At 45.9% G+C, this 20,861-nt stretch overlaps 2 protein-coding genes and 1 long non-coding RNA gene across 14 annotated transcripts in view; 2 read left to right on the plus strand and 1 right to left on the minus strand.

Moving 5' to 3' along the window:
- The window catches only part of LOC133513942 (uncharacterized), a 41,505-nt gene extending 37,228 nt beyond the window's left edge, over nt 1–4,277 (plus strand). For all 9 annotated transcript variants that reach the window (XR_009798660.1, XR_009798661.1, XR_009798664.1 and 6 more), the window contains one exon: nt 4,139–4,277. This is a non-coding gene — a long non-coding RNA (uncharacterized LOC133513942). The remainder of the gene's footprint in view (nt 1–4,138) is intronic.
- The window catches only part of kcnj19a (potassium inwardly rectifying channel subfamily J member 19a), a 22,899-nt gene continuing 2,038 nt past the window's right edge, over nt 1–20,861 (minus strand). The window contains exons 2-6 of one of the 4 annotated variants that reach the window (XM_061845047.1): nt 20,575–20,677; nt 11,961–12,110; nt 11,209–11,890; nt 4,195–4,411; nt 1–720 (exon numbers count right to left, since the gene is read on the minus strand). In XM_061845047.1, the coding sequence (XP_061701031.1) occupies nt 92–720; nt 4,195–4,411; nt 11,209–11,890; nt 11,961–11,965 (1,533 nt within the window). In that variant the 5' untranslated portion in view covers nt 11,966–12,110; nt 20,575–20,677 and the 3' untranslated portion in view covers nt 1–91. Of the gene's footprint in view, nt 721–4,194; nt 4,412–11,208; nt 12,130–20,574; nt 20,678–20,861 lie in introns of those variants that run through there. The other 3 variants (XM_061845048.1, XM_061845046.1, XM_061845045.1) reach the window with 3 other exon arrangements.
- znf281a (zinc finger protein 281a) overlaps nt 4,330–20,861 on the plus strand; it is a 24,875-nt gene continuing 8,343 nt past the window's right edge. Inside the window, exons 1-5 of the mRNA XM_061845042.1 lie at nt 4,330–4,443; nt 8,058–8,194; nt 15,967–16,185; nt 18,150–18,558; nt 20,602–20,703. Of these exons, the coding sequence (XP_061701026.1) occupies nt 18,151–18,558; nt 20,602–20,703 (510 nt within the window). The 5' untranslated portion in view covers nt 4,330–4,443; nt 8,058–8,194; nt 15,967–16,185; nt 18,150. The remainder of the gene's footprint in view (nt 4,444–8,057; nt 8,195–15,966; nt 16,186–18,149; nt 18,559–20,601; nt 20,704–20,861) is intronic.

The following is a 20,861-nucleotide window of genomic DNA, read 5'->3' on the forward strand; positions in this document are numbered from 1 at the left end:
TTTGCGTAGCGCCACATTTTTGTTGTGCAAAGTATTGTCAGTTGGAAAGTCAGTCAGTTTAAGGACTTTCGTTGAGCCAGACTCGACGTCTTCAGCGGTTCATCTTGCGCAGCTTGGCCGGTAGGTTGTCATCGGGCCTCCTGGTCGCCGACAGCAGGGGGCTGTGCGCGGGGGGGTGCGGCGGGCACAAGGTGGGCATCAGGCTGTGCTGGTACAGATCCCCGGTGGACTGGGTCATGGGTTCGAACCCCACCTTGAGCGAGTTGTCAGGGCCGGACGAGGATCCGAGCCGCTGAACCTTGAGCGGCAGATCCCCGGTACTGCACGCCTTCTCCGAGTGCTGCGAGGTCAGCATCAGTACCTTCCTCTGGAGGTCCTCCTTCCCGGATGAACTGATTCTCTGCAGCTTACTGGGCAACCGTCCCGCGCCACCCCTGCCCGCTGCCACCGCCGCCGCGTTGATGCAGTCCACTGAGAAAACGCGATCACGGCGGGCCCCCTGGCATTCGGTCAGCGCCGGCGTGGACATGGGCGACGGCAGGGATTTCTTCTCCTCGTGTTCTTTGACGCTGTACGCCGGCGTGGGGACCTCAAAGGTGCTGTGGAACTGCGAGTAGTCCACTCGGAAGAAACCCTCCTCCAGGGACATCACGGGCAGGAAGCGGTGGCCCCACAGGACCTCGTCCTCGGTGTACGAGGTGCGGGCCTGGCACGTCATGCCTGCGAGGGCAACGGAACTGGTGAACCTTTTGCAAAGATGCCCCCTTTTTACAACTAAAGTAGGGCTGCAGCTAAAAATGATATTAGGTGTGAATTTTGCTCAGCTGGTAAAGTGTTGGCCTCACAGTTCTGAGGTCCTGGGTTCAATCTCGGACCTGCCTGTGTGGAGTTTGCGTTTTCTCCCCTTGCCTGCTTGGGTTTCCCCCGGGCACTCAAGTTTCCTCCCACATCCCAAAAAAGATGCATTATTTGGACACTCTAAATTGACCCGAGGTGTGATTGTGAGTGGGGCTGTTTGTCTCCATGTGCCCTGCGATTGGCTGGCAACCAGTTCAGGGTGTACCCTGCCTCCTGCCCGTTGACAGCTGGGATAGGCTCCTGCACTCCCGCTACCCTTGTGAGGATAAGCGGCTAAGAAGATGGATGGACAAGTAAACATGCAGTTAAATATCACCTCAATAACATGTGCATTGTACGTAGTACAGCAAATCTAAAAAGGAATCAAATTTGTCACATTTCGATGCAATTTTTTTTTTCTATTTTAGTTTTTCAAATGATTTTTTAATTGATTTGTGATGTTTATATCGTCCTTCTATTCAAAATAATATTTCCACACGCTGTACATGAAAGTAGAGTACTGGCATCATAGCTCTGTGTCGGTTTTAACAGAGATAATTCGATGGAAAGCAAATTAAACAGCAAACTCAGCCTAAAGCAGCTTTATAATTTTTTTTATTATGGCACTTTTTTTTTTTTTTTTTTTACATATTTACGCATTACCAATGAGTTTGACATTGACACTTATGCCGGCCGTCAAACAGCCTTCGAACATCAAAACAAACGTTACATTTGCCGTGAAAGTTGTTTTTTTTTTCCATTGAGCTAATTAGCCTAGCAAGCAAAAATAAGAATCCAGTTCATCTTTTTTTCATCATCCTACCATGAGTATTATTTGATGTCTTGTCAAACCAAACCAGCATAAAACAATCTTTAAAAACGTATCATCTGCAGGACAGCCACAATTATTAATTATTAAGACAAGATGCAATGCAGTCCCTCCATTCATTTTCTTAGCCCCTTATCGTCACGTGGGTCGCTGGGAGTGCTGGAATCTATCCCAGCTGTCAACGAGCAGGAGCCGGGGTACACCCTGAAATGGTTGGCAGCCAATCACAGGAGACAAACAGCCGCACTCACAGTCACACCAATTTGGAGTGTCCAATTAATAATGATTACTATAATTAATTCTTATTAATTAAAGTTGCATGTTTTTGGGATGTGCGAGGAAACCAGAGTGCCTGGGGAAAACCCACGCAGGCCCGGAGAGAACATGCAAACTCCACACAGGCGAGGCCGGGATCGAATCCGGGTCCTCAGAACTGTCAGGCCAACACTTTACCAGCTGCTCCACCGTGCCGTCTTAAACATAACTAGTAATGTCATAATATTATTCCACTAAAGTGTGGAGTCTGACGTGGCCTCTCTCGCGTCTGTGCATCCATGTTTACACTGCAGTCTGTCATAGCAACCATAATATTTTGTATTAAACTCCAGTTTTGCGTGACGTAAATTGTAATATTTTGCAAACAGACTTTAGTATTTTCCCCAAAATATAAAAATAAAGTCCCACACCGAAAAAAACGCACAAGCACTCGGTAAAATGAGCTCGTTTCAAATCCTCCTTTGGGGTGTTGGACAGCGCAAGGCATCTTAAGTTGAGGGTTTAGCGTTCCAGTTCAGGAATACTGCAGCAATAAACTTCTCATCGTACCCCGGTTTAACTGCGCTATCAACACAACACAGACCCCGTGGCTAGTCCGCCTGCATCTAAACGTACAAGCACCCCACCCTCGCCGCCTCTTCCTTTCTCTTTTTAAATCTGCTAAGCCTATTGAGCAGGGCCGTGAGTCCTCCAGCGTCGGGTTATAAGTGAGAACGTTATCTGGGAAAGCGAAAAGAAAGGGGGGATTTGTTTGTAATGGACCCAGAGGAGGAGTGTCGCGGGAAAGAGAAATTGCCGACTGACAAACTTTGGGGGGGAAATGGAGCGTGCTGAAAGCCGCGCTGACTCTGTCACGCCGCAATACTCATATTTCCAGGTTTTCATCACATTATTTGTGATTTGGCACCGCAGGAGATATGGCGGATCTACTTTTAAACAAAAATTATGTGGTCACACTACAATGTTATACACTAAGTTTATGTACTGGAGAACAACAACACTGCCATAATTCCTGGCCTACAGAGCGCACCTGGTTACAAGCCTCACATTTACATTTGTAAAGGAAATACCATTTGGTACATACATGCGCCGCAGCTGTGTAAAAGCCGCAAGCGCCCACATTGAAACACGAGATATTTACAAAGGAAGACGATTCACAGAGTTTAGCGCGCTAACGCTAGTGGCGCCGCACTAAAGCTAGCGCCGCTGCGCTAAAGCAAGCACTAACGTAGGGCTCAGCAAACCTTTTGAGGCTGAGGGCCACTTCGTGAGCACCGATCGTATGAAGGGCTACGTGACCTGTTTGCGGCATATTTCAGACTCAGTTCATTACACGTACATAAAACGTTTGTTTTAATTTATTGTAATAAATGACATTACATGAATTTTGAAATTTTAATTCACGTAAGCGAGTCAGATTCAGAATTTAAAGCACAAATAATAGTCACAATTTGTGGCCAATGGTATTTTTAGAACATACCGTGCGGGCACCTTATATGGTCCGCGCGGGCTGCCATTCGCCCACCGGCACCGCTTTGGTGACCCCCTGCGCTAACGCTAACAGGGCCGGTTAACATAAAACGTGCCGGTAAATATCACTGAGACATGCCAGTAACACAGCAGCAACATGCTAGCACAGCGCTAACGCTAGCGCAGCGCTAAAAGGGCCGGTAAAAGTCACTTCCTCGGCACATATATTCCACCGGTCTCATTCTTACCTTGTCCGCTCGAGTGCCCCTTCGCGGCCTTTAGAAAAAATGCACAAATTAGCCGGACCGCCGCATAAACCGCAGGGTTGAAAGCGTGTGAAAAAAGTCACGGCTTGTAGGGCGGAAATTACGGTACTTATGTTTTTCTTGTTCAACTTGGAAAATTATAGTATCCTACTAGATGGGCTCATTTAAAAAAAAATAAAATAAAAAAATAGCTTTGACTCTGATCAATTCACATCTTCATCTTCATATTCATCTTAAAAACCGGAGCGCATTTGTCAAAGTGACGCCGGCTATGAGAATGCACTCTTATTATGGAAAAGTAACACCGTATCACGTGGTAATAAAATATCACACCTAATTCGATCCGTTTGCATGTGTCACAGTCACTCATATCCATGCCGAGCTGGGAAGGCGGCGGCTAAATGAGATTTCAGCCCGTCTCCGTCTTGGCTAACTGACTAATGTTCATTTTTCCATTTAGATGGAGACGGAAGGAAAAAGGACGGAGGAGTGTGCGGGGAGGGTGTCATCGCTCACCGGTGGTCTCCACGATGCCCTCCAGAATCACCACAATCTCAAACTGCTCGCTGGTGAGCGAACGTTGCGACAGGTCGAAGAAGGGGCTCTTGGGGTTGATCTCGTGGCAGATGGTGAGCGGCGAGACCAGGAAGAGTTGGTCGGCCCCCGTGCCGAAGCCCACGTCCAGCTCGCACTGGTCCAGGGGCAGGAACTCGCCCTCCGGGGTCTGCCGGGACTGAAAGACGGACGGAGAAATAAAAGGAACAGGTTAGCTGACAAATACCAGTCCAGGATAACGTCTGCCTTCCGCAACAGAACAATAACCATCGATAAATACATAAAAGGTGGCACAGTGGATCAGCTGGTAAAGCGTTGGCCTCACAGTTCTGAGGACCCGGGTTCGATCCCGGCCCCGACTGTGTGGAGTTTAAATGTTCTCCCTGTGCCTGCGTGGGTTTTCTCCGGGCACTCCGGTTTCCTCCCACATCCCAAAAAACACGCTACATTGATTGGACACTCTAGATTGCCCCCAGGTGTGATTATGAGTGCAGCTGTTTGTCTCTATGGCGACCAGTTCAGGGTGTACCCCGCCTCCTGCCCGTTGACAGCTGGGATAGGCTCCAACACTCCCCGCGACCCTCGTAAGCATAAGCATCTAAGAAAATGGATGGATGGATAAATCAATAAATTGTAAAAATGCCTACATCCATGTCATAATGTAATCTCCTCTTTCACCATTTATGATAATTACCAACTTGCACAATAGAATAAAAACATGACCAGATGAAATCCACACCGTATTTCCCAATAGAAATAAATCCAACTTCATAAAAAAAAAATCAATTTTAAACAGTTCATGGCATGCTCGACCATGTCCACATGCAATGTAATCATATGATAAATGTCCTGCTTTCTACTTTGCGCAATGGAAAAACACTTCAAATAATCCCCAAAGTTCAATAAATGATGCTCATTCACACAAGTGTAATGTAAATATTTACCGCACTCCTCACCAATTATTCTTGATAAACGGAATAGAAATAATCCACAAAGTCCAAAAAGTCCGCAGTGTACTAAATCACACAATTGCAATTTATACATCATAAAAATAATGCTATCACACCCTCATAACTACAACTTTGCACAATAGAAATCGTCAGGAAAAACTAAATAATAATCAAACCACGAGCAGTCTCATCCACGCCCAATGTAGGTATAATTAAAGATTAGCTAAAATTTTCTTCATTTTCATTCATAAATACTGTACAACATGCGCAGTCAGCACGCATCGCTCATAGTTTCAGGTTTCTCTGCAAGTCCAATCCCATCAAGTCCCTCCGATCCACTCCTGACCTCCAATTGACCCCCCCCCCCCCCCCGAGAGCCGTGTGAGTAAGCAGCCTTTTTTCTCCAATTGAATATGAATGAGCCCTACCCGAGCGTTTCCTTTTCGGAGCTGCTCGCGGCGTCAACGCGCCGTCGTTCGCTTGTGAGCTGCTGAGCGACCTGTGCGTGAATCCCTGGCGCCGCCGTACCTCCGTCCTCTCTCTTCTCTTGTGTGTCATTTACAAGATGGACGAGCGTACTACTTGCCAGCAGGCCACAGGCGACGCTCCTTACAAGTCACCGTATCTGCTTCAAATAAGACCATTTGTCTCCCTGACATTTATTATTAACTTGATGTGTACTCAATTAAAATGAAATTAAAAAACAATATTATTGTGTGTGATTATCACATTCAAATAAAAAAAAAAATAGTAAAAGATAACGTCCCAAACAAATAAAATGAAATGAAGAGGCCTGGACACGCATAGTAGCACTATAGTGAATTTTGTGTTGATGTGTGCTTTTGAGGGGGCGTGGCCTATTAAGTGACGCCAGGAGTTCCGACTCCAGCTACATCAGGCAATTTTCCACACGGTAACGTCTGCTTCATGTGTGTTATGGCCGCTCATCTTAAAAAAAAAAAAATAAATAAAAGAAGGAAGGTCACTGGATCCGCCATCTTGACACTCCCAAAACAACCATGTCGACCTGTCGCAGCATTAATCCCTGTGAGAAAACATTCCACAGGTAAATTAGAAAGATTTTTTTGTTTCCAAAGGGTTTTTAATTTTCTGATGAGCTTAATTCACTGGAGCAAAGTTTTGTTTCCGGTTGTTGTTGCTCTCACTGTTGACTCTCTGCTTCACCTTTATTGGCCGACGATTTTTCACGAAAAAGCGATGTCAATATTTTCCCAAACTTCATCAGCGGATAAGCAAGAAAACACATTTTCAGTGAAATTTTTGATGAATTTCATAATACAAAACTCTGCAAATTGAATTTGATTTTCATATGCGGGGAAAAAAGTTTAAATTTTCTGTCTGAAATAGGACGTCGCAGAGACAACAAATGAACGATGCGTTTAGCATGTATTTTCCCATTGAGAGTCCTTATTTTCAAAAATATATCAAACTGATTGACTTAAAATGTAATGTTTTTTATGACAAAAAAGCATAGTTTTTTCCTATTTTATGATGACAGTGCTTCAGAGTATTTTGGGAAAAGTTAATATGTCACGGAAATCGGGCCCAAGGTTTCTTGGTCGTCACGGTGTTCTATGTCTTTCCTTTGCACTTCTTAGCCTTTTTTGGCTTACCAAGTCAAATTAAAAATTCTTCATGTTACCAGAACTGAACAAATGTCAAGCTAACACGACTAGTTTTAATTCTACATGGCAAACTTTGAGGAAAAACTCTGCCATAATCCAACCTGTAAATCACGTCCTCTGCACGTTTTGGGAGTACCAAGATGGCGGTCAACTGGCTTCAACCAATTGATAGCGCTCAATGTGTTTGCGCTATTCAGTGTTTTTTTTTTTTTTTTTTTTTTAAAAAGATCAGTGGTCACGACTGATATCATTTCAGATTTGTGTGTTTGGGTCCTTGTCCCGTTCAATAAACGTAGGAAAGTGCACTGGTGAGTGAGGCTGTGCCTCATATTTGGCCTTTGGAATTCCATCTCTGTTCATATTAGAAAATGCGATGGAAATCAATAATGATTCATCAAACTTTTAAGGAGCAGCAGGTTACAAATTAGGTCGAGAAAATAATTTTTTCCCTGACGACACTTGCTAATTTGTCAATATGTGTCGCGTCAGTAGCACGGTGACTCAGCAGGAAAGCGTTGGCCTCACAGTTCTGAGGTCCTGGGTTCGATCCTGGCCCCGCCTGTGTGGAGTTTGCATGTTCTCCCTGTACCTTCGTGGGTTTCCTCCGGGTACTCCAGTTTCCTCCCACATCCCAAAACATGCAAAATTAAAAGTGGTGTGTGATTGTGAGTGCGACTGTTGTCTGTCTCCATGTGCCCTGCGATTGGCTGTCATCGAGTTCAGGGTGTAACCCGCCTCCTGCCCATTGACGGCTGGGATAGGCTCCGGCACTCCCCGCGATTCTTTTGAGGATAAGCGGCTAAGAAGATGGATGGATGGTGTCTCCTCACAACCCCCCCCCCCCCCCGGTGGCGTTTTTGTGCACCATCAGGATGCCCCCCATTCATCAGTTGCTGAGTGGGGAACTCCAACTGACAGCTTCATCTTCCTCCTCCTCCTCTTCATCATCTTCCTGCTGGCAGCTGTCAGCCACTAATTATCCACGGCGGCGCTCGCCAACAACTTCCTGTCCATTGTTCCACGCTTTCACACAAACAGACAACAGCGTCGGATCCAACACGATCCTCCCTCGACGCCAATTTGTTTGGATTTGGAAACGGCTTCAATCATAGGAAATAGGGGAAATATTAATATATAAATAATATTAAGTATTAAAAACTTAAATTATATATAATTATTATAACTTGTACAGGCTGTTTAAGTGTTTGTGTGTGTTTTTTTTAAACAGATTTAAAGTTATCCGCGTCCCTTTTGAGGATAAGCGGCTAAGAAAACGAATGGATGGATTTAAAGTTGAAGTTCTCCGGTGCTGCTCAGGACTACCAAGACCTTCTCTGCCGGCCTAAACCCGATCAGAAGCAGAAGGTACGACAAGATGGGGATTTTCGGGGGCCGATCACCGATTCGGAAGTTGAAATAAACCGATCGGACCGCAAGACGGCACAAATGCGCGACGCTAAACCCGAGAGCTTGTGGTCAGTCGACGTGAATGTGTACGATTATGCTTCACGCGCCACTTGCGAGCTGGGAAATGTGGGGGGGTTGAGTCCCCCTCATGTTCCCCTTTTTTCTCTTCTTCCCCTTTCACGCATCATTTAGCGTCCCGACGCGGCACCACACATGTGGCGAAAAGAGAAACGGCTCCCGGCGAAGGCTCTTTGTCTTTTTTTTTTACAGCCCCCTCGTCGCATGCTGAACGTGGACATAATGAAAAGCCGGTCGATTACCGTCGTTAAAAGGGCAGACGGTCAGCGTGTCGTGGCCGGCGACCGCTCCGGGTTTCCCACAAAATACGGCGTACACGCGCGTCTGCCCTCCTCCTCTAAACAATACTGACGATTGGGGAAAAAAAAAATAGTAATACAGCCGAGGTCATCAAAACTTGAGAACTTTTATCCATCCATCCATTTTCATTGGTGGTTATCCTCACAAGGGTCGCGGGGAGTGCCGGAGCCTATCGCAGCTGTCGACGGGCAGGAGGCGGGGGTACACCCTGAACTGGTCGCCAGCCAATCGCAGGGCACATCGAGACAAACAGCTGCACTCACAATCACACCTGGGGGCAATTTAGAGCGTCCAATTAATGTCGCATGTTTTTGGGGTGTGGGAGGAAACCGGAGTGCCCACCCGGAGAAAACCCACGCAGGCACGGGGAGAACATGCAAACTCCACACAGGCGGGGCTGGGATCGAACCCGGGGCCTCAGAACTGTGAGGCCATCCAGCTGATCCACTGTGCCGCCTGAGAACATTTAATATGATGTAAATATGGTAAAATAAAGGTCAACTTTTAAAAAAACATAAATAAAACATTTTGACTAATATGTTGTAAAATGTACATTACAGTTATTTAGAACGTTTAAATAATATGGTACATTACAGTTGTAAATGACAATAAATATTGTGTAATAATGGTGAATTAGATTTGTGTCAGTTATGATTAAACAATTGGCAAAGAATATTTGCGCATGTATAACATTATCATCAATATTATGGTCACTTAGCTTTATGATTTATTCTGATATTTTCTCGGTAATTTGAAAAAGCGCCTTGGATGAGGTTAAAAAAAAAAAAAAAAAGCTGAGCATAAAGGAAGTGATTGATGCCTGGCTTTACAAGTGCCATAAATACACTTTTATGTTTAGCACTGGCTGCCAAGAGAGCTTTTTTATGATTATTTTCATTTTTTTTTTTTTTCAACTCGCTGGGCTACTCCACTCCTCCGCACTCCTGCTTTCACACCCACCTTCCCAACGCACTCACACAGTCAGCCTCTTATCTCACACCTGCTGCTGATGGATTGTGATAATGCAAGCACGTGAGCTGTGTTCGTCGCCCCCCCCCCCCAAAAAAAAAAAAAAAAACTCTCAGCGCTGACATCTGTCCGCGAAGGCTTCCGCGTTCGCATTGGATACGACCTCCGCCAACACTTCATCCATTTGGAGAATAGCTTTTCAATCTTTCATCACTACCAAGACGTTTTTGCAGCGCGTACACATTTTTGTAGGCTTTTTGAGCATTCAGGGCCGCCATATTTCTTCCCATCTTTTGTAAATTGCTGCACAGGCTACATCAGGATCAGACCCGCAAACTTCTGGAGGAAGCTCAAATGTCTCCCTTTGGACTTTTTAACCATCCATGAAATTTCTCACTCGTGTTTTTTAAATGAGTTTCAAATGCTGGATCAGCACTAGTAACTTTTAGTTGTCGGTAATTCTAATTCCTAATTCCTAAATCCTGGAACTAAAGGACTTGAGTCTGATATGTTCAGCCCCGCCAATTTCTTGAAGTTTTTTTAAAAGTTTTTTTTTTTTTTAAAGAATTAGTATTTTCACAATTGAACCTATTTTTACTTATAAATATAAAACGCAATATATTTTTTCAGTCGGCGGCACGCTGTCGCGGCTGTAAAGTGTTGGCCTCACATTTCTGAGGACCGGGGTTCAAATCCCGGCCAACCGCCTGTCTGGAGTTTGCATTTTCTCCCCGTGCCTGTGTGGGTTTCCTCCGGGTGGGCACTCGGGTTTCCTCCCACGTCCCCAAAAACACGCAACATCAATTTGAGACTCTAAATTGTCTGTAGGTGTGATTGTGAGTGCAACTGTTGTCTGTCTCTATCTAGCAACCAGTTCAGGGTGTAACCCCCCCCCCCACCCGTTGACAGCTGGGATAGGCTCCAGCACTCCAGCGACCCTCGTGAGGATAAGTGGCAAAGAAAATGGATGGATGAATTATTTATGGAAAATTTTAAAACTGTGGAAACTCGTTAGAGGGTTGGCCTCACAGTTCTGGGGACCGGGGTTCAAATCCCGGACCCGCCTGTGTGGAGTTTGCATGTTCTCCCCGTGGCTGAGTGGGTTTCCTCCGGGTGGGCACTCCGGTTTCCTCCCACTTCCCCAAAAACCTCAACATTAATTGGACACTCTAAATTGCTCCAAGGAGTGATTGTGAGTGCGACTGTCAGTCTGTCCCTATGTGCCCTGCGATTGGCTGGCGACCAGTTCAGGGTGCACCCCGCCTCCTGACATGACAGCTGGGATAGGCTCCAGCACTCTGTGCGACCCTCGTGAGGATAAGCGGCAGAGAAAATGGATGGATGGATTATTTATTGGAAATTTTGAAACTGTGAAAACTAGTGAGAATGTTGGCCTCACAGTTCTGGGGACCGGGGTTCAAATCCCCAAGACCCTCGTGAGGATAAGTGGCTCAGAAAATGGATGGATATTATTTATTGGAGTACATGCAACATTTTTGTCTGAAAATAGTCAAATGTTATGTGTGATTTAAAAAAATGGGATATTACAAAATAACTCAACAAAACCCGGGCCTCACTTTGGTTCCGCCAAAGTTCCCAAAGACAGTCCCAGAACGCGTACGCACCTTGATGAGCTTGCAGCGGATCTGCGCCGACACCATGTGGCTGTTGCGCAGGTTGCCCACGCGGAACATGAGGCAGAGGCGGCCGTCCCGCTGCGAGACGACGGCGTCCTGGCTGAACATGAGCGTCTCGGCGCGCTTCTTGGGCTGCGACATCTTGATGAACATGCAGCCGATGAGGAAGGCGTCCACGATGGAGCCCAGCAGCGACTGGAAGAGGAAGAGGATGATGCCCTCGGGGCACTTCTCGGTGATGTAGCGATAGCCGTAGCCGATGGTGGCCTCGGTCTCGATGAAGAAGAGGAAGGCGGACGGGAAGTTGTAGACGTTGGCCACGCACGGCGTGTAAGAGGCGTCGCGGGCGTGCTGCTGCAGGTCGCCGCGGATGTAGGCGATCACCCACCACATGGACGCCATCACCAGCCACGCCACCGTGTAGGTCAGGATGAAGATGAGCAGGTTCCAGCGCCACTTGAGGTCCACCAAGGTGGTGAACAGGTCCGACAGGTAGCGGCTGGTCTCGCCGCCCAGGTTGCCGTGCTGCACGTTGCAGCGGCCGTTCTTCTCCACGAAGCGTTGCCGCTTCTTCTTGGCCGCCGGCGCCGAGAAGCCGCCGCCGCCCCCTCCGCCTCCGCCTCCTCCGGCCCGATTGGTGCTGACCACCTGGTAGTCCTCGCCGAATTTCCTGCGAAGTGCCGCCATCTCAGCTGCTTCCCAAGCCAAGCGAGCGACTACTCACTCACTCACTCACTCACTCCATCCTGGTCTCCGGTTCACCTGCGGTGCCGCGCGAAAGGCGCCATGCACTTTTTTACGCACGGGGGACACTTCGCTGAACGCTTCCGAGAAGTCCGCCGGGCCGGGTTCGGGGCCGCGCGGGAGCTGTGAACTGAAAAACTGAAGAACTGAAGAGAGGAGTGGATGAAGAGGTGGGCGTGTGTGCGAGACAGAGAGAGAGAGAGAGAGAAAGAGAGAGAGAGAGAGAGAGAGAGAAAGGAGAGGAGGGGGGGAGTTACGCACGACCACTTTAAACGGGAAAAAAGGGGGGGGGCTTTTGCTTAATTGACTTTATTTAATCCTTTGACCTGTTTGAGCCACTAATCCCCCTTTTGTGTTTTTTGCACATACCTCGTGGTCTTTTTTGACTTTTAGGTTGTTGGTAAGCACCGTACGCAGCTCAAGGGACTGGCTGACTGCGCCATCTAGAGGCGGGGTCACTTCAGTGCAGGAACATTCCCCCCTCCCCTCATTAATTGATTTTTTTTTTTTTTCATGCTCGAAACGCAAATCGATCTCAAATCTATCCCCCCCCCATTAGAATGAGCTGAAATACCCATCCATCTATTTTCTTCGCCGCTTATCCTCACGAGGGTCGCGGGGAGTGTTGGAGCCAATCCTAGCTGTCAAGGGGCAGGAGGTGGGTTACGCCCTGAACTGGTCGCCAGCCAATCGCAGGGCACATAGAGACAATCAGCCGAACTCCAAATCACACCTAGGGGCAATTTAGAGTGTCTGATTAATGTTGCATGTTTTTGGGGTGTGGGACGAAATCGGAGTGCCCACCCGGAGAAAACCCGCGCAGGCACGGGGAGAACATGCAAACCCCAAACAGGCAGGTCCGGGATTGAACCCGGGACCTCAGAACTGTGAGGCCAATGCTTTTACCAGCTGATCCACCATGCCCACTATTTATTGATAAAAACATTAAAAGACAAACTATTATCCCCAAAAATATGTATATCTGTTTTTTTTGGGGGGGGGGTTCCTACTTTATTTAAAACTATCAAAGAAATGTCAATTTCTGATTATATATATTTTATTTATTAAGGGAAAAAATAGTGTGGAAAAAGTGATTAAGGATTATGTTTAAGTAGATATTTTGACAAAAGGGATTTATGTTTTTTTTTGCTCCGCAGGTGTCGAGGCCCAGGTGTGACGGTCTGAACGCTCCCCCGTGCTGGAAAGTCCCCTTGTGATTAATGCGCATGCGTTAGTAACAGGGGAACTTCTGGGTATGTTGTAGACGGTTACTGGGGAATCCCCCCCCCCCCCTCTTATAGCGTGAGCTAACATATGTTATTTCATAACTGTATGAACACACGTTGAAGCATAGATGGGGATGTTTCAGACTGGCTGGAAGTTTGCTAAATATACGCGCAGGCGCATTAATCACAAGGAGAATTTTCAGCACCGGGAGCGCTCAGACCATCACACCGGATCCGGCCCGCTATATGATTTCATGAGACCCGTGAAAGCAAATCCAAGTGGATCAACGTTCATGATTCTTGAGAAAATCTGTGCTACATTTCAAACTGTCATATATAATAAATGTGTAATACATTTTTTGCTGTGACAAGCCTCTTTATACAGTAATCCAGTTAATTGTGTATGTCATAATATGATTAGGCAATTACACATTGATGTGGTTTTATAATCATAACAGCCCTCGGAGGGAAAGTGTAACCACAATGTCCCTTAACAAACACAAGCTTGACACACGTGCCGTAAAGAAAATATATTTATATCTGTGGATGTTGATAGAAGTAAAAAAAAAATGGAAACAAGAACAACAACAACAAAAAGTGAGATTTAAGAAGAGGGAGCAGGACAAATAATAGCGAGGAAAAAAACAAAAACAAAGCGTGGCTAAATAATCTAGTTTTGTGATTGTGACATTTTGACACCGGAGCAGACTAAATCCATTTTTTTTTATTGTGCCTGGAACAAATGAATCTGGATTCTGCCGCATCGACGGGCCTGCGTTGTCTTGCCTCTACCACGCAGAGATTCTAGTTTCGCCCCAACAAACAAGGAGGGGGGGGGGGGATCTCTGATCCGTGAGGATTAGCGCGTCCGGGAACACCATCTGTTCGGCGTTGCTATGCCTCACTTATCCTTTTTTTTTCCCCAATTCATTTATTTTTTGAGGATGCTTGAATATCCACATACTTTGTTTGTAAGAGTCAAGGCGAGTGGGGGGGGGGGCAAACAAAGAGATGCTGAATTATTAATGAGTGCTTTACAAGCATCTGTGTCATGCGATACGTATGTTGGGGCGCGCATTCTACAGAGGGACAATGCGGCTTTTGTCTGCTTCACCTTGGAGAAGGTGTTTGCGTCTTTATCGCAAAAGCGCACGTCTTGTCGCCGCTTTGATTGACCTTCACGTCGCACGCGCGACGACATCTTCATGGGTGGCTCAACATTCACGTGAGATTTTTCTGAAGAAACGAAAATTCCTGTTCTATGTGCAATTATTTTAACAAACACGGTGGATCGGGTTGGCCTGACAGTTCTGAGGTTTCGGGTTCAATCCCGGCCCTCCCAGTGTGGAGTTTGCATGTTCTGCCCGTGCCTGCGTGGGTTTTCTCCGGGTATTCCGGTTTCCTCCCAAATGCAACATTAATTGGACACTCTAAATTGCCCCTAAGTGTGATTGTGAGCGCGGCTGTTTGTCTCCATGTGCCCTGCGATTGGCTGGCAACCAGTTCAAGGTGAACCCCGCCTCCTGCCTGTTGACAGCTGGGATAGACTGCAGCACTCCCTGCAACCCTCATGAGGATAAGTGGCAAAGAAAATGGATGAGCGTTCATCTGATGTACAACAGTGATGGCGTTCGGATGTTGGATTGCGTTGTTATTCTATTGGTGCATTGAATCAATCAATGGGCTTTTTTTTTTTTTAGGGCACATTTCCATTCTTTCTCCAGGCGTCCTCCAGGGTTCAAGGGCGGGTCCTCTAATTATCACGCTTCCTCCCACTTGTTAACATTTCTGAATTTCCCCTGCTATGCTGAAAAGGGACACATTTACACCGGCGCCAAATACTTTACCACAGCACCCCTGAAGAGGGGTTTGTGTAAGGAAGGGCGTCCGGCGTAAAAACTGTGCCAAAACAAATATGAGCGTTCATCTGAGATGCCACAGCTGTGGCGACCCCTCACGGGACAAGCCGAAAGAAACTTTCTAACCTGCTCCACACTGAAAAATTGCCTCAATGCATGTAAAGATTTGTCTACAATTCATCTTCTGAGATCGTCATCATATAAATGTTTCACCAAAAAACTACTTCAACCACATTCTTCATATACTGCAGCTTCACACTTTCCCCATTCCCATACATTTGCAAATTTGGTGTCATTTTATACCGCAACCTGCCAACTAAAAGTGCTCTCTTTTATTTAAAAAGCATTCCCCCCCCCCACACACACACACACCTTCTACCTTTTTGAGTGTATTTCTCAATAAAATGCTCCATGTTTGAGGCACTCCCCAAACCATGAATGGAATGCAAAACAGTCGTTAAGGTGCCACGCAGAGTCGTCGGGTGGGACTGACCAAGCCTGCTCGAGCGCGAGGCCAAACGTCAGATCAGACAAAATGAGATGGAATAATGTGAGTGAATGAAATTATCTGGACGAATGAAAATATTCGCTGGCCTCCTTCCCCAATCCAACTATTGATTAGCACCCTTCAGTGCACATTAAAAACTCGTCCAATTCGTTCACATCCACGGGTGTCAAACCCAAGGCCCGGGAGCCGGATTCGGCCGGCTACATCATTTCATGAGGTTCGTAAAAGCAAATCCAGATGAATCAACGTTCATGATTCTTGAGAAAATAAATGTAATAATAATGTAATAAATGTCTAATAAATGTTTTACTGTAACAAATTAATCAATTCAAAATACAGTAATCCAATTTATTGTATATGTATATCATAATATGATGAATCAATTAAACATTGTATGTGTGTATTTCAGGACACAACTGGAAACAAAATGTATGTCAGCGTCTGTACGCGTGCGCCCGCATTTGAGTGCGCGCGCGTGCAAGACCCATAATGCCCCGCGAGCAGCCAAGATGGAAGAACCCAGCAGCTGCAGGAGAACAATGTTTTGCCTTTAGACTTTTGGGGGAAAACGGACGCCGAGAGCTGACGACGCCGGTCCGTAGGAGCGGCTTGTGGTGGTTAGGCGCCGGTAAGAGACGCCGGTAGTTATTTGAAAAAAAATATATATGTCAAATGTAAATGCTGCTCCGTCATGGGAAAGTTGAAACTTCTCGTGCGGGACAGACAACAAAAGCTGGCCGCCGCCGCTAGGTTAGCATGGCTAAGCTAATGGGACCGAGCATCATTGTTCGCTCGGGACTTTTTGTTGTGGCTCATACCCGTGTTGGCTGCTCCATCATCGCCTGCGCTCATTTAGGTGTTCGCCCTGACCGGGTAGCCGCCTTTCACGACAACAGTAAATATGAATGATCAATATGTATATACTTTTACATTTTAAAAAAAAAAAAAGTGGTTTCTCGTTCGGTTTTTTTTTGTGTTCTCGGGCGTCCTCTAAAATCAACAAATTTACCTCAAAAGATAAGTAATAGACAGACACGTCATTAAAATTCCTACGCATTGGTCGTTTTTTGGAGATTTCTGGAGCTTTTGAGTTTTGAGGCTGATGTTCGGTGCTCAAATGCGGGGCCACATTATTGTCCCGCATCACAAAGAACAAGACGCGAGATGGTTAGCATCATGGTTAGCCTCCTAGCTCATTGCCTCCGCTCACCGGCGTGATGAGTTCTCGGCCAAAGTACCGCCGTTCATTCATTTACACTGTTAACAACACTTTAAGTGCGTGATGAGATTTAATAAATGTGACGACTGAATTATTCAAAATGAGCTGTGGATAGGACCACCGGAGTTTTGCAAACTGGGGCTCGGGGGCAAAGATTGGGTCCCGAGTACATTTTCATTTGAGCAGAATAAAATGCTGTGATGGTAAAGCAAGCAACATTTTTTGGGGATGTTTGTTGTATTATTATATTACTTTGTTCTGTTATACAAACAGTACAGTACTGCGTCTGGCAGAATATTATTTGTCAGAAGCATAACCCACCCTTAACTATGTACAGGGAGAACTACGGCAGTCTTTGCATATGAAGTTTCTGGAAACTTTTTCTGGGCAGTATAAGAATAGATAATCACATAACAAAACTAGACATGTGGAGTTGTGCCTGTATTTTTTAATTTCATGTCTTATTGTTATTTGGCGGCACAGTGGCGCAGTTAGAAAGCGACGGACTTATAATTGTGAGGTCCTGGGTTCAATCCCGGCCCCGCCTGTCTAGAGCTTGCTTGTTCTCCCTGTGCCTGCGTGGGTTTCCTCCGGACACTCCACTTTCTTCCCACATCCCAAAAACATGCAACATTAATTGGACACTCTAAATTGCCCCTAGGTGTGATTGTGAGTGCGACTGTTTGTCTCTATGTGTCCTGCGATTGGTTGGCGACCAGTTCAGGGTATACCCTGCCTCCTGCCCGCTGACAGCTGGGATAGGCTCCAGCACTCCCCGCGACCCTTGGGAGGATAAGCAGCTAAGAAAATGGGTGGATGATGGATGATTTTTATTGTTTATGGCAGTTTTGGCGTCAGAAGCTTCTGGAAACAATTTTTTTTCTGGGCTTAATCACAAAACAGAATAAGGCGTGCGTGGTTCCGGCTGTATTATTTATTTATGATTCGGACAATCTATAGTAGCACGTTGCTCCGTGTAATCACAACAGCACTCATTGGCATATAATCCTGATGCAAATAGGATGACCGGATCAGACGCAAGCCATAGCGGAGATTAACATTCGATGGGAAACGGAATAAAGGCAGCGTCCCGCCAGACAGGAAGCGCTTGCGTTTGTCCCTTTGCCAGAGACTGCAGCCCTTTTGTTGACCCACAAATCATCACATTTAATCCGTCTGAAACCTCTCGTGCGCAGCGATCCCACAAAATTGCAGCATCGGTGACGAGCGAGGGGTTTTCAGTCTGTTTTTTTTCCCCCAAATCACAGAACTCCTAAAGTTCTGATCATGCTCCAATTTTTCACTTATTATCATTATATTGTGATTATTTTGGCCATAATCATGACTGATTGTCATTTTTTTCCCCCCGGCAGGATGACACTGTACACCGTCGATTTTCCCCACCCGCCCGCCAGCATGAGCATCATTCAAGACAAGCTCGCCAATGATTTCCTCCGCCCCAACGGCAGCATGGACGCCAACTTCGGCGCGGGCATGATCATGTTCAGCCACCTGCCGCCCGTCACCAGCTTCACCCGCTTGCATCCGGCGGGGCCGCAGGAGATGATCCTGAAGAAGGAGCGCGACTCGCCCGACTGCGGCGCCGGCGGCATGTCGGGACCGGGCGACTACGTCCACGCGCTCGGCATCAAGCAGGAGAAGGTGTCCGAGCACGACTACCGCCTTCCGCTGTACCCGGGGGCGCTGGTCAAGAGCAGCGAGCTACTGGAGGTCACCGTCAGTAACCAGAACCTGCTGGTACACGAAGTCAACATGGCCAACGTGAGTCAGTCCAATGAAGTCGGAACTCAAATCGGAGCATTTGTCTCACCGCTTTATCACTGTAAATGTCCTTAGATGTTGTTTTTTTTCCCCATCCATCCATTTTCTTTGCCGCTTATCCTCACGAGGGTCGCGGGTAGTGCTGGAGCCTATCCCAGCTGTCAACGGGCAGGAGGCGGGGTACACCCTGAACTCAGGGGTAATTTCGAGTGTCCAATTAATGTTGCATGTGTTTGGGGAATGTGGGAGGAAACCGGAGTGCCCGGAGAAAACCCGCTCAGGCACGGGGAGAACATGGAAACTCCGCACAGGCGGGGCCGTGATCGAACCCGGGTCCTCAGAACTGTGAGGCCAACGCTTTACCAGCTGAGCACCGTGCGGCCTTGTTGTTTTTTTCCATCTGTGTATTACTAATTTCTTCAGTCATTTAGTTAAAAATAGCTCCCCCCAAAACAAAGTCTAAAGCAAGGGGTCACCAATAGTGAATGGTAGCCTGCGAGGTATGTTCTAAAACTATAGGCCATAAATTGTTCATATTATTTGTGCTTTAAATTCTGAATCTGACTTGCTTAAATGAATTCAAATTTTAAAATGCCTGCAGTGTCATTTACTGCAATAAATTAAAACCAAAATATTTTATGCACGCGTAGTGAACTGAGTGTGAAATTTGCCGCAAAAAGGTCACGTAGCCTTTCATACGATCGGTGCCGACGAAGTAGCCCTCAGCCTCAAAAAGGTTGCTGAGCCCTGGTCTAACGTGACCAATAATGGACAACTAGTTCGTACTTCATTTGAGTAAATGGAGAAAATCGACTGAAGGCTCAGCTTGCATAATAAAAACAAGTCCTATCAGCTGTCATTCTTTCGCAATTGGGCGAATTATGTCACGGCGTTGAAAACATCTTGACTCGCGGGTGCTCGCAGACTCTGTTTGCGATGTCTTTGGTGTTCGTTCAAGCACAAGCGAGAGCACACTGGCGACAATGCAGGCAGCCTCAAGAGGTTAAGCCAATGGGAACTGTCGCCTGATTATTTTTTTACATCTGTTTTTCTTTCTTTCATATTTATGATAGTTGAGTAAAGTAACCAATTGAAGTGTTCAAGTCCACACAGATGTTTTTAATGATTTCATTGCGTCTGATGTTTATGTCTTTGCATCCGGGCGGATTCAAAAAGCCCTCGTTGCGAATTGTAGGTCACTTATCCACAGGAGGGCTGTAAATTTAGGCCGCTGTTGCGCTAACCCACGCACACAAAGCAACTGAATGCATCTTGTCTTCTTAATTTATTTATTTAGTTATTTTTTGCCTGCTTACTTTTTATGAAATCAACAGTTTTCATGGAATACTAATATTGATTAAAAAAATGTAAGCTGTAAAATTTAGGTAAGTAGCTGACAATTAGCTATTACTTCAACAAAGTTTTTTTTTTTCCATGAGAAGTAAACATCTTAAAATGAGATTTTCAAAACTTTTCAAAAAACTTTTTTTTTTTTATGAAGTAATCTTATGTAAAAAAATTTTGCCATGGCGAAAACGGCCTCTTTTTTGGAATGAAAATATCTAAGTATATTTCAAAGAGGAAAGTAAGAATTTCAATTTATTTTTACAAAAAGCAATAATCTTACAAGATATTTTTAATTATAGCATCAGGGATCCACTCTGAGCCCCTTCCTGTTTGCGGTAGTAATGGATAGCCTGACATATGAGGTTTTATTATAGCAAAAAAAAAAAAAAAAAATCTAGAATTAGAATTTCCACTTTACATTCAATTAAGATGTTATTTGTATGTTTTCCCCTTGTTAAATGTTGACTTTAGTTTCATTTTCTGATTTTGAAATTAGATTAGGCAAAATGCGACTCCATTTGTTCGAATGCTATTTGCGTCGCTCGTCATTTAAAAATTCCTCACAAATGCGCGTTGACGGCGACCCGACGCTTTTTGGAGCCTGCTCGGCCGTCGTCGCCGCCAATTGCGCCCGTTCCAATATGTTTGTGTGTTGCATCTGGCACTCACGCCGTCCTCCTTTTGTGGTCGCTGCAGCTGCCGAGTCACTTAGGAAAGGAGCCCACTGGGAAGAAAGGTCGCAGGTTGAACAGCGACGGACAAGAGGCCAAGCCTAGGAAGAAGCGGAGCGAGTCCAAGGTTGGACACATTCCATTTTTTTCGGTGAATTAAATGTTAATGTTTATATCTCCTGTAAAAACTAACACATGTATAGTCGTGTGAGTCACAAACAGAAAATAATGGCGTTTTTTTTTTTTTCCCCCAGCCTATTGTGACAGCAATTAACTAAACTGTCA

This window comes from Syngnathoides biaculeatus, chromosome 16 (assembly GCF_019802595.1).
Source record: "Syngnathoides biaculeatus isolate LvHL_M chromosome 16, ASM1980259v1, whole genome shotgun sequence".
In the NCBI taxonomy this organism is placed as follows: domain Eukaryota; kingdom Metazoa; phylum Chordata; class Actinopteri; order Syngnathiformes; family Syngnathidae; genus Syngnathoides; species Syngnathoides biaculeatus.